The 11,806-nt window shown below is 42.1% G+C and overlaps 1 protein-coding gene across 1 annotated transcript; it reads left to right on the top strand.

The window, feature by feature from the left end:
• Positions 1–499: 499 nt before the first annotated feature.
• On the top strand, positions 500–11,805 carry LOC133817680 (protein THYLAKOID FORMATION1, chloroplastic). The gene is made up of 5 exons (XM_062250261.1): positions 500–863; positions 1,592–1,859; positions 9,718–9,931; positions 10,984–11,099; positions 11,413–11,805. Exons 1-5 carry the CDS (start codon positions 665–667, stop codon positions 11,501–11,503), a joined length of 888 nt encoding a protein of 295 aa, XP_062106245.1. The 5' UTR covers positions 500–664; the 3' UTR covers positions 11,504–11,805.
• Position 11,806: the final 1 nt, after the last annotated feature.

The raw sequence follows: 11,806 nt of genomic DNA, 5'->3' as shown, positions 1-11,806 counted from the left end.
GTAAAATAAGTTATTATGAAGTTTATTTTCGGTATAATAAATTATTCAAATTTTTTTAAAAACGGTTAAAATATTCTAAATAATTATATTATATAGAGTCGTATAAAAAAAATTATATTATAATTTTTCAAAAAAAAAAAAAAAAAAAAACTTCCCTACCCTTGAGGGCAAAGGACATGCCCTGTTCTAGTCGTGCCGGTATATAATGTAAATGACATTTACACGTCTCTAAATGAGAGAAACTTGCAAGAAACTCACTTAGAATGATTGCAACTAAAATACTACACAATAGAATGTATCTCGGGCCTTGAGTCTAAAACAGAAAGAAAAACAAACATAAGGGACGGAATTGCAAATATTAAAAGAAAACAGTGTCAATAGTTCAACGAATCATAAATCACAATCACAAATAATGACAGGTGTCACTACATTACTGGGTTGATAATAAAATCACAAGAGCCTTATTACCTTTCACGCACTGGATAAGCCTTTCTTCGTGGACCTCTCTCTGTCTTTCTCTCTCTCTTTCAGTTTTGAAACTTCACTCCAAAAGTTTCTTTTATTTTCCGCAATGCCAATAATTTTCCCGGAAATTTTCCAACTCTGAATCCCTTTCTCTGTTTTTTCTTCTTCTTGTGTTTTTTGGGTGCGAGTTTAAAATTAAATGGCTTCCCTTATTCCCCTGTCCTTCTCAGCGATTAGCCAATGTTCTGAGAGAAGAGCCGTGGTATCGTCGCCTCGAAATTTAGCTTCCAATTCTGAGTGGTTCAGATTGCGCACCAGCTTTTCCTGCCATTTTGTAGGTTTTCGAGCTTCAAACTCGACTTCTCGTATGATTATCAATTGCATGTCTTCTACTACAGGTTGGCTTTTCTCTGTCATTACTCATTCGATTTTCTGAAGGTGAATTCATGGTCATGGTCCTTGCTCCATGTTTATTAGTGGCCCAAAAAAAAATTAATAGGAGCAAAAGAAAATTTAATATGCATGTTTGTTGATGTTTTAGTATTACTCGGTTTAGTAAAATTAACCAATTGAGCTCGCTTAATTGATGCTAGGATTGCATTTGAGTTCTTTTAATACCCAAGACTGTTTCTTTTTTTAAAAAAACGGTAATTTTCTTTCAGTTGAGTTCGCTTAATGGAAGATTACTATAATTCGTGAGAATTTATTGAATTTGTTACATCTGTTTTTTAGTGGAAGTTACGACATTGGACTATAAGTTTAGCCTATAGTTGAACTAAATGTTAGTAGAAATATTTTTTTTCAGGACTATTTTTTTTTCTTGTTTGTGGGGAAGTTGTTTTTGTTTTGATAACTCATAACAAAAACTACAGTATAATAATTTTGCAAGATCACTTATCTTATCTTTCTTAGATTTGTATTGGGCAATCATCCCATTCAATACCAATGGAACTTTGGCAGTGAAACAGTAATCAACAAGAATGACAGTTGTGCTTATTGTTTTTTAGGACCCTGCTTTTTGGTTACTATATCCAATATGTTCCCATCCGTTTGAGGAGTATTCATTATCAAGTTGAAAATGGACACATCTTCTTAGTAATGATATATTTGTTTACTTAATGTGCAGACTCACCCACTGTAGCTGACACGAAGTTAAATTTTCTCAAGGCTTACAAACGACCAATCCCAAGTGTCTATAACAGTGTCTTGCAGGAGCTGCTTGTTCAGCAACACTTGATAAAATACAAGAAGTCATACCGTTATGATCCTATCTTTGCTCTTGGTTTTGTGACTGTTTATGATCAGCTTATGGATGGATACCCCAGCGATGATGACCGAGAAGCCATCTTCCAAGCATACATAAAAGCGTTAAATGAGGACCCAGAGAAGTATAGGTATGACTATATAGTTAGATTATTATTCTTAGTAGTATTTTTGGATTGGTACTTCTTTCTTAAGTTTCATTTCAATAATTTAGTTTCAATTTGATATGTATTCTTGCTGTACATCCTTTACTTTAGAAGACTGGGAAACTACACAAATTTCGTCATCTAAGTTTTGTAAATGGAAACAAATAAAAACTGAGAAATGTGATTTGCAATTCAAATGATCTCTCATTCGTAAGAAAAACCTAATGTGCACCTTGGGTTCTTGGAGGAAAATATCAATCTTCAGAAGACACTTGTAGCGCCCTACTACCTTAGAGTCGTTACTAAAGTGAGTTTAAAGATGTGCAATCACTCGCTAATCGAGATTTTAGGACAAAAAGTGTAATTAAATCATAAACAGAGTAGAAACTCTAGAAATAACTCTATTCCATTGAAAATCATAAAAGTTTAACACTTGGGATCCCAAAATACTATTTAGAAATATTTACAACATATAGATACAATCAAGTCGGCTAAACGACAAAATTTAGGTTTTGTTACATTCATCTCCTAAAATCCACTGGCTGTGGTAGCCAAGCAGGCCAAACATGTACACGCCGCCTCATGCCAGCTACACTCATGGTTGGTTGGCTTTCTCCTTGCCCTTACCTGTACCACAGAGCACCCGTGAGCCGAAGCCCAGCAAGAAAACCCACAAACAGATAACATATGCAAAACAAACACTTAGCATATAATAGGCCATTAATAAGCTAAACATACACGGCCAAGCCGCCCCAGGCGTTTTACCAGGCCCTAGGTTCGCGGCCCATGCCGTGAGGATATCCCAGGTATCCTTTAGGGTCTCGCACTCTACGTGCTCAACACTGCTCCCGGCCCCTTGCCGTACTCGGCCATGCACTCAACGTGCCCAACGTCGTTCCTAGCCCTTTGCCGTTCCCAGCCCCTGCCGACCTCGGCCTGCGCCGTTCCCGGCTCTTGCCGAACATTTACACAATAGCATTCATAGCATCATAAGCAAATACTGAACACTAACAAATTCAATCAAAGGGCTACGCCATGCAATTCAAACATATTGAGCTCAGCCCTGCATACAAGCTCTATGGGAACAGGGGTTCTCTTACCTGCGTCCTGAGCTCTCCGTGCACCGATATCCCGAGCACAGTCCTCTAACTTGAGCCTCGCCGAAACCCTAGTCACAACACATTAACAATATCCATCCATCAAGTTCTAGTCCATAAAGTAACTTTGAATCATAATTCTAATCTCTAGAACCTTGAATTCTATCAATCCGGGTGATAAAATCCATCCCGAGCCTTAACCTTTGAGTTCCCAAGCCTAAACACGCATCAATACACAAATTGGCACTAAGAGCCGCGGCCCTACCCACAAGCGTCGCGGCTAGCCTCGAAACAGAGGCTAGCACTTCACTGAAGCACACACGGGCCGCGGTGCACTTGGCCAAGCGCCGTGGTGCGCATCCAACTCCTTGGCCTCCCATGGCCGCGGCATGCCCCTCCTAGGGCCGCGGCCCTCACCTCCAAACCCAGAATTCTTCATCTTCTCCTGCATTTTCTTCAAACCAACTCATCCAATAATCAAACTAACAATTCCAGATAATCATCACAAAGATTCTAGCCCAGTTTCAACATCAAAACCTGCTCCAAAAACTCAACTAACACCCAAGAACAGATCAAATTCTACTCACATGCATATCCTAAGAACATAGCTGAAATTCAAGCATAATTCCCATAGTTAGAGCTTACCCTTGCTGAGTTATGCCTCTGAACTGATTTCCCCAAGTGCCCAGCTTTAGCTCCTTAACTCTAACAGCCCAAAATCCTCAATTCTTGACTAGTTCCACCAAAGCTTCTTGATTGATTTTTCACTAACTTGTTTCCTTGAGTTGCCTTAGAGAAGAAAAGGTGAGAGAGAGTATAGAGTTAACTTCAGCTGAGAATGAGAGGAGAATGTCGGTTTCTAAATCTCCAAAAGCTTCCTAAACTTTGTTTTATTTAACTTGAGCTTTAAGGTTACCTCAAGGCTCGGGGTGCCAAAAACGTCCTGATAGGCCTCCAATCACATACGTGTATACAAGGAAGGGAAAAGGGGCTGCCAGCTCAGTAAGTGGCTAGAATGTTAGTTAGAGGAGTGTTTTTCCTCTGTGTGAGGGTGCACGGGTTTGGGGTAAGCTTGAGTAGTAAATAAAGGGGTAGTAACTAAATGTATTTTCTTATGCTGATATTGTAGTCTGTTTGGACTGAGGAGAGACCTTGGCTCTCGAACTCCAGGAAATTCCATTAATGCAAAGCTGAGTTTATTCATTCTGTTGTCTGTGTTAGTTTGTTTGCTGAATTTACAGGTTGGTCCCTATCATAGTGGTATCAGAGCCTCTACGTTCCATGGCGCCTAAGAAAGACCTTCCGTTGGAAGCCATTGACGAGAAATTGGAGAATTTACAGCTGGGTTTTCGTTCGGAGTTGATGGGGGTGCGATCAGATTTCCAGCATCTGCCTCAGGAATTGGATTCGTTGAAGTCGAATGTGTCGACTATGCAGAAGAAGATCGACTTCCTAGTTGACCATATGACCAAGATGTTTTCGACGTCGGGCCACCACCTCACTGAACCCACAGCCGCCGATAATGATCGCCAAAGGAAAGCAGTGGATGCGGAGGGGTCGTCTTCGTTGGGTCAACTTCCGCCTGAGCTGCGGCCGTCGCAACCACCCCATTCGCGGACGGAGGAACCTTGGGCGGCCACCGACCATTGCCCAGGTCGCGATTATCGCCCCCCTAGAATGGATCTTCCATTGTTTTCAGGGAGTAATCTGGAGGGATGGATTTTTCGAGTTGAACGGTATTTCCTCCTGAACAGATTGACGGAGGCACACATGCTAGAAGCTGCAATTATCAGTCTAGAGGGAGATGCTCTATCATGGTTCCAATGGGAAAATCAGAGGAGACCCATCACTTCCTGGATGGGGTTGAAGACGTTGCTCCTACGTTTCATAACGGTGCCGGTGGGGTCCTCGGCCGAAGAGTGGTTATCCATTACTCAGGATACCACTGTTAGAGAAAATCGTGTGAAGTGGGAGGCTCTGGCATCCCGTGTTTCCGGTGTACCGGAACACATTCTGGAAGGCAGCTTCGTGAAGGGCCTGAAAGAAGATATCAAAGGGGCACTGCATATTTTGCAACCAGTGGGCTTGGCCCAAATCATGGACACGGCCCAACGGGTTGAAGAAACCCATTCCATGTTTCAATCGGGCTACCCTACTCCATTCCCTGGCCCAAAAGTTGCTCCAAGCCCGTTGGCCATACCCAGGCACCCGTTTCCCCCTTTCTCAGCCAAGGGATTTGTCGCTCCGTCTTCTTCGACTTCTCCTGGCGTGGCTCCGGCGAACGCAGCTATGAGCAGACCCATAACCACGGCGACTTGGCCGTTCACCAGGCGTCTCACAGAGGCCGAATATCAGGACAAGAGGGCTCGCGGAATTTGTTTTAAATGTGATAAGAAGTACCACAAGGGGCATGAATGTGAACAGAAAAGCTTGCAAATAATGTTAATTTTGGATGATGAAGAGACACCACTGGGGTTCGACTCACCACCTCTCACACCGGACTCCTCGTCGGAAGAAACCCCAGAAGAAACCTTGGCCACTTTATCGTTGAACTCGCTAGTGGGCATTACATCGGCCCATACGATGAAGTTAGCCGGCAAGATAGGCCTTCAGCAGGTTACTGTGTTGATTGACAGCGGTGCTAAGCATAATTTCATCTCCACGGATGTGGTGAAGGCGGCGAAGATACCGATTTCCGCTACAAACTGTTATGGCGTTCTGTTGGGTACAGGAAGTAAAGTACGAACGGAGGGTATTTGTTCTCAAGTTAATCTCGATTTGGGTACACTGCGAGTAGTCACAGATTTTTTACCGTTGGATTTAGGGGGGGCTGATGTGATTCTCGGCATTCAATGGCTAGAAACCTTTGGCAACATGGAGGTAAATTGGCGGGAAATGACTATGCGATTTCAGGTGGCAGGGACTCGGGTTTCGTTACAAGGAGATCCACAACTGTGTAAGTCACAGATTTCACTCAAGACTATGATTCGGGTGGTGCAGCAAGAGGGGCATGGGTATTGGGTACATTTTGGGCTTTTGTCGACGGAAATGGAGGCACCATTGCAGCAAGTTCCACCCATTATTTCACAGTTGCTGGCCAGATTTGCTTCGGTTTTTGACATGCCAGTGGGACTGCCGCCAAAGCGAGCTAAGGAGCATTCTATTATTTTGCGTGACGGAGCTGGTCCTGTTTCGGTACGCCCATACAGATACGCCCAGGTCCAAAATGACGAAATCGAACGGTTGGTTGCTGAAATGTTGCAGTCAGGAATAGTGCGCCCAAGTATGAGTCCATTTTCAAGTCCGGTCTTGCTCGTTAAAAAGAAAGATGGCAGCTAGCGGTTTTTTGTTGACTACCGAGCCTTGAATCGTGAGACAGTGGCGGATAAATTTCCCATACCAGTAATCGATGAGTTATTGGATGAACTTCATGGTGCGGCTATCTTTTCCAAGTTAGATCTCAAGTCCGGTTACCATCAAATTCGGGTTGCTGAAAATGATGTGCGCAAGACGGCATTCCGCACTCACGAGGGGCATTATGAATTTTTGGTGATGCCTTTTGGCCTAACCAATGCACCCGCCACCTTCCAAGCCCTTATGAATGAGGTATTCCGCGACTTTCTACGCAAGTTCGTTTTAGTATTTTTTGACGATATTTTGGTGTATAGCCCATCTTTGGCAGCGCACAAGGATCATTTGGAGCAGGTTTTACAGCAACTACAGCAGCACCAGTTGTACGCCAATGCAAAAAAATGTCATTTCGGCAAGGCTAGAATTGATTACTTGGGTCATGTGATTACTGCAGAAGGCGTGGAGGCAGATCCTGCTAAAATAGTGGCTATGACGAGCTGGCCAGTCCCAAAAACACTCAAAGAGCTGCGGGGTTTCCTTGGTCTTACGGGCTACTACCGTAAATTTGTGAAGAGATACGGTTCGATAGCTAAGCCCTTGACTGACTAGCTGCGTAAGGAGTCTTTTGGCTGGAACATTGAAGCACGGGAAGCATTTGAACATCTCAAGACAGCCATGTGTTCGTTACCTGTTCTTGCTTTGCCGAATTTCCTTGCCCCTTTTATTGTTGAAACTGACGCTTCAGGTGAAGGATTAGGGGCTGTTTTATCGCAAAATCAGCGCTCCATAGCATATTTCAGTCAGGTTTTGACCCCCACAGCGAAGACCAAATCAGTGTACGAACGTGAGCTCATGGCGATAGTGCTGGCCATTCAGAAATGGCGACCTTATTTGTTTGGCAGGAAGTTTATAGTTCGCACAGATCAACGCAGTCTTAAGTATTTGTTGGAGCAGCGATTGGTAGCTTCGGAACATCAAAAATGGTTGACAAAGCTACTGGGTTATGACTTTGAGATTCAATATCGTCCCGGGCTCGAAAACAAAGCAGCGGATGCACTATCAAGGGTAGATCACTCGGCTGAGTTAGTGGCCATTTCGGTACCTTCAGTCCTCTCCATTCCTGATTTGCAAGCCCATGTTTCAACCGACCCCTTGCTGTCAAAAATTATTCAGGAAGTGCAGATGGGCCTCGCAAATTCTGGATACACTTATAATCATGGCTGCCTGAAATTTAAAGGGAAATTGGTGCTGCCTTCGTCATCACCGTTCATTTTGCTGATTTTACAAGAGTATCACAGCAGCAAAGTTGGGGGCCATTCTGGGGCGTTCAAGACTTTACAGCGGCTAGCGGCTGACTTTCATTGGCTGGGTATGCGGAAATCTGTTCAGGAGTTTGTGGCAAAATGCACAGTTTGCCAGCAACACAAATACTTAGCACAGTCGCCAGCGGGACTTATGCAACCTTTACCGATTCCGGATAGAGTTTGGGAGGATATTTCAACGGACTTCATTGAGGGGCTGCCGCATTCGAATGGGTTCGATTCAATTTTTGTTGTGGTGGATAGGCTCACTAAATATGGGCATTTCATTGCTTTACGTCATCCTTTTTCCGCAACCACGGTCGCCGTTGTTTTTGTGCGAGAAGTAGTGCGCCTCCATGGAATCCCATGATCCATCGTCTCTGACAGAGATAAAGTTTTCTTGAGCATTTTTTGGAAGGAGTTATTTCGTTTACAAGGCACCAGTTTACAGCAAAGTTCGGCATATCACCCACAGTCGGATGGCCAGACGGAAGTTGTTAATCGCTGCCTTGAGACTTATTTGAGGTGCTTTGTTAGTGAGAAACCATCACAGTGGGCGAAATGGCTGTCTTGGGCCGAATACTGGTACAATTCTGCCTTCCATTCAGCAGCTGGAATGACTCCCTTCAAAGCTGTTTATGGCCGTGATCCCCCTCCGCTCTTGCGCTTTGAACCAGCCAGCACAAAGGTCTCGGCGGTAGACCAGTTTTTACAGTCGCGTGATGAGATTTTAGCACTCCTGAAAGTTAACTTACACCGTGCCCAGCAGAAAATGAAAGCTCAGGCTGATAAGAAACGAAGGGATGTTCAGTTCGCGGTAGGTGATTTGGTTTATATTAAACTTCGCCCGTATAGACAGCGTTCCATCGCCAAGAGAAAGAATGAGAAACTCAGTCCTCGCTTCTTCGGGCCGTTTCCTGTAATAGCTCGGGTTGGTGCAGCGGCTTACAAGCTCCAATTGCCTCCGGGGTCTCGCATTCACTCTGTCTTTCATGTGTCCATGCTTCGTGCTGCCTTGGGACCCCAACAAACAGCCACCACTCTTCCCAAAGACCTCTCGCCAGATCTGGAATGGACACTTGAACCAGCCAAGGTCCTGGACGTGCGGCCAGGTACACAAAAACAGCAACCACAAGCCTTGATTCAATGGGTCGGTCTACCTGAGTTTGATGCCACTTGGGAAGATTTTAATGTGCTTCAACAAAACTATCCTGCATTCCACCTTGAGGACAAGGTGAGACTTTGGGCAGGGGGTATTGATAGGCCTCCAATCACATACGTGTATACAAGGAAGGGAAAAGGGGCTGCCAGCTCAGTAAGTGGCTAGAATGTTAGTTAGAGGAGTGTTTTTCCTCTGTGTGAGGGTGCACGGGTTTGGGGTAAGCTTGAGTAGTAAATAAAGGGGTAGTAACTAAATGTATTTTCTTATGCTGATATTGTAGTCTGTTTGGACTGAGGAGAGACCTTGGCTTTCGAACTCCAGGAAATTCCATTAATGCAAAGCTGAGTTTATTCATTCTGTTGTTTGTGTTAGTTTGTTTGCTGAATTTACAGGTTGGTCCCTATCATGTCCCCGAGGGTAAAATGGTAAACTTCCCCAATATTCCCTCCTAGACATTCTATCCTCAAATATATCTCCGAATATTTATTTCCATAACCCGATAACCCCATAACACATCTAATACCCAAAATACCCCTCGACTTGCCCTGAGTCGGATTCTCGACCCCATTGTGACTTTCTGGCTAACTGCTCTCCAGGACTGTCTCGGATTGTGCTACACAGATATATACCACATGCATATTTAATTCAACTAAACATGCATCTTTATCACGTATTCACATAAATTCACATATTAACATATCAAATCATTTATTACCCTCCAGGCACGCTAATCAAGGCCCTAAGCCCTATTAGCAAATTTGGGTCGTTACAACACTGTTGCATATAAGATGAAAAAACATATTCTGGAGCTGCATTTTTAATAATCTGTAGAATACATTTTGGAAGATTCACTTTGCATTTCAGTTTATTAGGTATGTACGAGAAGGATTCTGATAGACTATTAACTAAGAAAACCATGCCAATTATTATAGAGCTGATTCACAGAAGTTGGAAGAGTGGGCTCGGGCTCAGAGTTCAAGTTCATTAGTCGAGTTTTCATCCAAAGAAGGAGAAGTGGAGGAGATATTGAAGGACATTTCAGAAAGAGCAGCCAATGGAAATTTCAGCTACAGTCGGTTCTTTGCTGTTGGACTTTTTCGTCTTCTTGAGTTGTCAAATGCAACTGAACCAACAATATTGGAAAAGGTATGTCCTTTATCCTCGTGTATTTCAAACTCAATGATGTGTTCTAAGTCAAATTGTTAAATAATGCATATTCATTCAATTTAATTACTGCAAACTCTTGGCTGATCGCAGCATAAAAAGTTCAGGCTATAGATTATTGTTTGATAATAGTGAATTGCGGGGAAAGGTGCTGATGTAGTCATTCACCCTTTAGTCGTCTCTTGATTTTTTTTTTAAGCAAGGCACATTTGTTGAAGGTATATTTTTACTTATCTGTTGCTATCCAACTTGAATAGAAAGTTTATTGGGCTTGTAAAGAAAGAAAAGGCATTTGCTCTCTACTAAACCCTTTTTCTGTAAAGACCTGTCTTTTTTCTTTGGAAGAAATTAGTAAGGGTTGATGTGTAGTAGGCTGCAAGTTATTGTGCTTGCAGCAATAAGGTCAACTATTTATTCAGCCAAAATTCCTTTCTTTCTAGATTAGATTGCATCTTTTACTTGCAATGTTTTTCTTATGATCTATAACTGAGCAACTTCAACAGTTTTTAATCTGCTTTGGTGCTATTGATGGTCACTACTATCAAAGATGTGCTAACTTCTAGTAGACCATGTTTCATCATATTTTTGTGTTTCATCCTTTAGGATTGATTCTTTTGCCAGATTCATGGCTTGCCTAGTGAAAACTATCCTTAAATTTTTACTTTCATGTGAACGTGCAAAAATTGTATATTCCTTCCTATCCTTGTCTCGGTTATGACAGACAATTTTGCTTAGCTTTGTTAAATTTGTATAAGAAGGTTATATTCTACTTCTGCTAACTCTTATTTTTCTGTCGGTGCATGCAGCGTATTTGTACATTTGTAAATGGCTTGAGTCTATATGAAAGTTGGCTACAAGCAGAAGAGACTTTAAGATACATGAACTCTTAATTTAAAGTTTTTCAAATTGAATAGTCGTCTGAAATATATCCTTAAACTAGAGTGAAGAGCTAGACATTTTTGTTAAAATTCATTGGCATAGGAAGATAATTTTATTCAAGTTTCAGCATTGACACTTTGGTTGCTGGCTTGCAGCTTTGTACAGCTTTGAACATTAACAAAAGAAGTGTGGACCGGGACCTTGATGTATATCGCAATCTGCTTTCCAAACTGGTTCAGGCAAAGGAGCTGCTAAAGGAATACGTTGCCAGGTATGAACCAATATAACCACCCAGAATTTCGAGTAAAGATTTGATGCATGAACATGATAATTGTCTAGGATTCGGAGTAAAAGATTGAAACTACAGAATCCAAAAGTATCAGCCCTTCATAAATGAAACTATCCCAAATATTAAAGATTTGATTGCTTGAGAGTTATTGAGTAATGGTGATATGTAGCCTTACTGTAAAATCAAATCAAATTTTCATTCTCAAATGACTAGTACTTTCATTTCAAGTGACTTGAAAGTGTTTAGTGCTTTACCGAGTAATCATGATTTTAAGTGCTATTGTTGTGGCTTTCAGGGAGAAGAAGAAAAGAGAAGAAAGGACTGGTCCAACAGCCAATGAAGCCGTTACAAAATGTTTGGGAGATTATCAGTATGCACGCCAGTAATTCAGTGCTGGTAATGAGGGAATTACTTGCTATTTTTCCACGACTTTGAGGTAATGTTGGGAGCTTTCACAGTTTAGGTACCTTTTATCAGCTTTTACGTCAGCAGTTCATATATTGTGAAAACAAGAAACCAGCTAAATCCTATTTTCTTTCTTCATTTCATGTTTATAACACGTATTTCTCATTTGTTTCGGTTATCTTATAGTTTTGTACCGACCCAAATGTATATCAAGTCTATTTCTCAAAATTGCACTTCGCATATTATCGTGCGTTCTCTAAAGAAATCAAAAGATTTACAGTAAT

Source organism: Humulus lupulus, chromosome 2 (assembly GCF_963169125.1).
Source record: "Humulus lupulus chromosome 2, drHumLupu1.1, whole genome shotgun sequence".
In the NCBI taxonomy this organism is placed as follows: Eukaryota; Viridiplantae; Streptophyta; class Magnoliopsida; order Rosales; family Cannabaceae; genus Humulus; species Humulus lupulus.
Note: the sequence above shows the minus strand (reverse complement) of the source record. Positions and strands in the feature narration are given on the sequence as shown.

Excerpts from the sequence above, each read along its gene's own strand:
- LOC133817680 (XM_062250261.1), top strand. The coding sequence starts at position 665 with ATGGCTTCCCTTATTCCCCTGTCCTTCTCAGCGATTAGCCAATGTTCT. Across the intron at positions 864-1,591 it reads TTGCATGTCTTCTACTACAG|ACTCACCCACTGTAGCTGAC; the intron begins GTTGGCTTTTCT and ends CTTAATGTGCAG. Across the intron at positions 9,932-10,983 it reads AACCAACAATATTGGAAAAG|CTTTGTACAGCTTTGAACAT; the intron begins GTATGTCCTTTA and ends GCTGGCTTGCAG.